The sequence below is a fragment of the Primulina huaijiensis genome, unplaced genomic scaffold, assembly GCF_012295235.1.
Source record: "Primulina huaijiensis isolate GDHJ02 unplaced genomic scaffold, ASM1229523v2 scaffold207466, whole genome shotgun sequence".
Taxonomy (NCBI): domain Eukaryota; kingdom Viridiplantae; phylum Streptophyta; class Magnoliopsida; order Lamiales; family Gesneriaceae; genus Primulina; species Primulina huaijiensis.
Window position 1 is genome coordinate 1 of NW_027354871.1, and position 2,892 is coordinate 2,892.

Here is a 2,892-nt window from a genome sequence, read left to right on the forward strand (position 1 = left end):
AAATGACAGTACTATTCAGTCTCCTCAATCTGATCCTCGGTGAATGGTTTTCACGTGGCAAATTGACCAGGAACATCCTGGGTGGTATGAGGCTGAACCACGTGTGCATCGCCTTTCTTCTGGGGCTGCCAGTTTGCGGGTTTTCCATGAATCTCTCAGCACTTATCTTTCGTATGGCCTGGATGCTTACATTGCTCACAAGTCACACCATGGGCATTTGTACGTGTGCGGAGCAGTAGGGGGCAGCTTGTGAGTGACAAGGGTGCTGGGGTTATGTATCATTAGAAAACATCACCTTCCTTCGCGTTTCCTCACGCCTAACCTAAGAAAATGCATCTTCAGGCTAAGAAATGGATCACGAGCAGCCACTCGGCCTCTAACATCATCAAGATTGCGGTTGAGGCCAGCCAGAAAGTTGAAAACACATTCTTTTTCCAGGGACTGGCGGGCTTTGATACAGCAGGTGGAACACAATGATGAATCGCTCAAGGAACAAGTCTAATTCTTGCCAGATATCCTATAGGTCAGAGAAGTATCAGGTGACAGAATTCTCCCCTTGCTTGATGTCCTTCAGTTTTGTACGAAGCTCAAAGAATTGAGATGAGTTTCCAAGATCTAGATACATTTTTCTTGCTGCGTCCCTTACCTTCTTTGCAGTTTGAAAACCACAAGTATCGCCGACTGATGTTGGGCTCCATTGAATTGAAGACCCATGCAAGAAAAATGGAGTTCTCGGTCATCCAAGTATTGTACGTAGGTTCAGACAGCTCTGGCGCAGGTGGGTCACCATTGAGATAACCAACTTCTCCACGTCCACAGATCACGATGTTGATGGATTGAGCCCACTAAAGATAGTTCCGCCCATTTAGTTTGTGGGTGGTTCCGTGATTATCTGCAGAGAAGAGAAATCCCCACCGAAAAGAGTGGCAATGGTGCCCATCGTTTTTTCACCTACTGTGTCGGTGGAAATCGCAGAGACATTGGAAGAATCTGTCGACATAGCACTGGAACGGAGCCATCGAAGAAGAGGAAATACAAGAAAAGGATGCGGAAATCTGAAATCTCGACGATGGTGCGAGAATTAGAGATCCTGCTCAATTGATACCATGTAAATCGACGAATGAATCGATGTTGTATTACTTCAATGGGGATATACATAATTTTATAGAATCAAATTGTAGAGGTACAAATCGTATCCTATAGATAAAGAGTTATAACAACTTATCCTACTAATTTACAAATACAAATTTAAATAACTTTATTTTATTAACTAAACTTATCCTAATCTACACAAGCATTGGTGATGTCTTTTATCTTTCTAACAAATGGAATTACTTGAAGTTATTGCTGGTTGATAAAAAAATAACCAATGCAAGGGATCTAATTAATGCCTTGGAAGATGCCATTAGAGGTGGATATCCTATTCTGATTATTGCTGAAGATATTGAACAAGAGGCTCTCGGAACTCTTGTTGTAAATAGGTTGCGGGGAGCACTGAAGGTTGCTGCTTTCAAAGCCCCTGGGTTTGGTGAACGGAAAAGTCAGTATCTTGATGATATTGCAATTTTGACCGGAGGTAATCATTTGTTTTTTTAGTCTTGTCCCTCTTCTTGGTCATTCCTGTATTATTGTTGTGTTTTACGTTTTGTTCCTCATTTTCACCTCTATTTCTTGCTTCTGTATTTTTTTATCTTGGTGTTTGTGCTCATGTTACCTATTTGGTACTTGTTATCTCAATGAATTTGTCCCCTTTTAATACAGCAACGGTAGTTAGGGATGAGGTTGGGCTAACCTTAGACAAGGCTGACAAGGAAGTTTTGGGCCACGCTGCCAAGGTGGTGTTGACTAAGGACGCCACCACAATAGTTGGTGATGGAAGCACTCAGGAAGCTGTAAATAAGCGTGTTGCTCAGATAAAAAACCTTATTGAGGTTTTTTTCTGTTGCCTTTTACTGATTTATGGACTTGGTTCACTTGAAACTCTAGTCCCCCATTTATGAATTAGTTTTCAAGCAGACAGCTGATCAAGACTATGAGAAAGAAAAACTCAATGAAAGAATTGCAAAGTTATCAAGAGGTGTCGCCGTAATTCAGGTAAACTTAATCTTTCATTATTTTGTTAATTTCAGCGTCTTACAAGGTGATTGTTATTGATGAATTCACTTTCATCACAACTCTGATTTCTATCTGAAGGTCGGAGCACAAACCGAAACAGAACTAAAAGAGAAGAAACTTAGAGTTGAAGATGCTCTTAATGCAACGAAGGTATGCTTTTGATTAAACTACGTGGTTCAAGTCTAGTTCATGTTTCACTCGCTGGTATAGAGGTGACACAAAATATACTTGACATACAGGCAGCTGTCGAGGAAGGAATTGTTGTTGGAGGTGGATGTACTTTGTTGAGGCTGGCGTCCAAGGTTGACGCGATCAAGGAAACTTTTGAAAATGATGAGGAGAAGGTAAACTTTTTCATTAACTAAGCTACTTGCAAGTGAATTTTGGTTTGTGTGAAATTTAATATTCTTGTAATGTTTTAGGTGAAGTTTTAATATTTGAACTCAAATTTTTTACATTATTTTATAAAAAATTATTTAATAAATAGTGACACAGTTTTTACCTCCTGAATTGCAGGTTGGAGCAGATATTGTCAAAAGAGCTTTAAGTTACCCGTTGAAGTTGATAGCCAAGAATGCTGGTGTGAACGGAAGTGTTGTTAGTGAGAAGGTTATCACTTATGACTTATGACTTCTTGACACATTAATATGTTGGAACTTCTGAGTTCTCTATGTGGTTTACAGGATCATATGTAAAATGTAAATGACAATTGGATCCATTTCTTCATCCAGGTGCTCTCAAGTGATAATCCAAAGTATGGGTACAATGCTGCTACTG

The 2,892-nt window shown here is 39.8% G+C and overlaps 1 protein-coding gene across 1 annotated transcript; it reads left to right on the forward strand.

The window, feature by feature from the left end:
• Positions 1-43: 43 nt before the first annotated feature.
• On the forward strand, positions 44-2,888 carry LOC140966631 (ruBisCO large subunit-binding protein subunit beta, chloroplastic-like; the record flags this gene model as incomplete). The annotated part of the gene is made up of 11 exons (XM_073426887.1): positions 44-249; positions 343-463; positions 658-744; positions 899-1,072; positions 1,243-1,576; positions 1,762-1,931; positions 2,017-2,094; positions 2,194-2,265; positions 2,355-2,459; positions 2,632-2,724; positions 2,847-2,888. Coding segments are annotated over exons 1-11 (1,482 nt in total), but the record flags the coding sequence as incomplete, so codon positions are not given.
• Between the last annotated feature and the right edge of the window lie 4 nt (positions 2,889-2,892).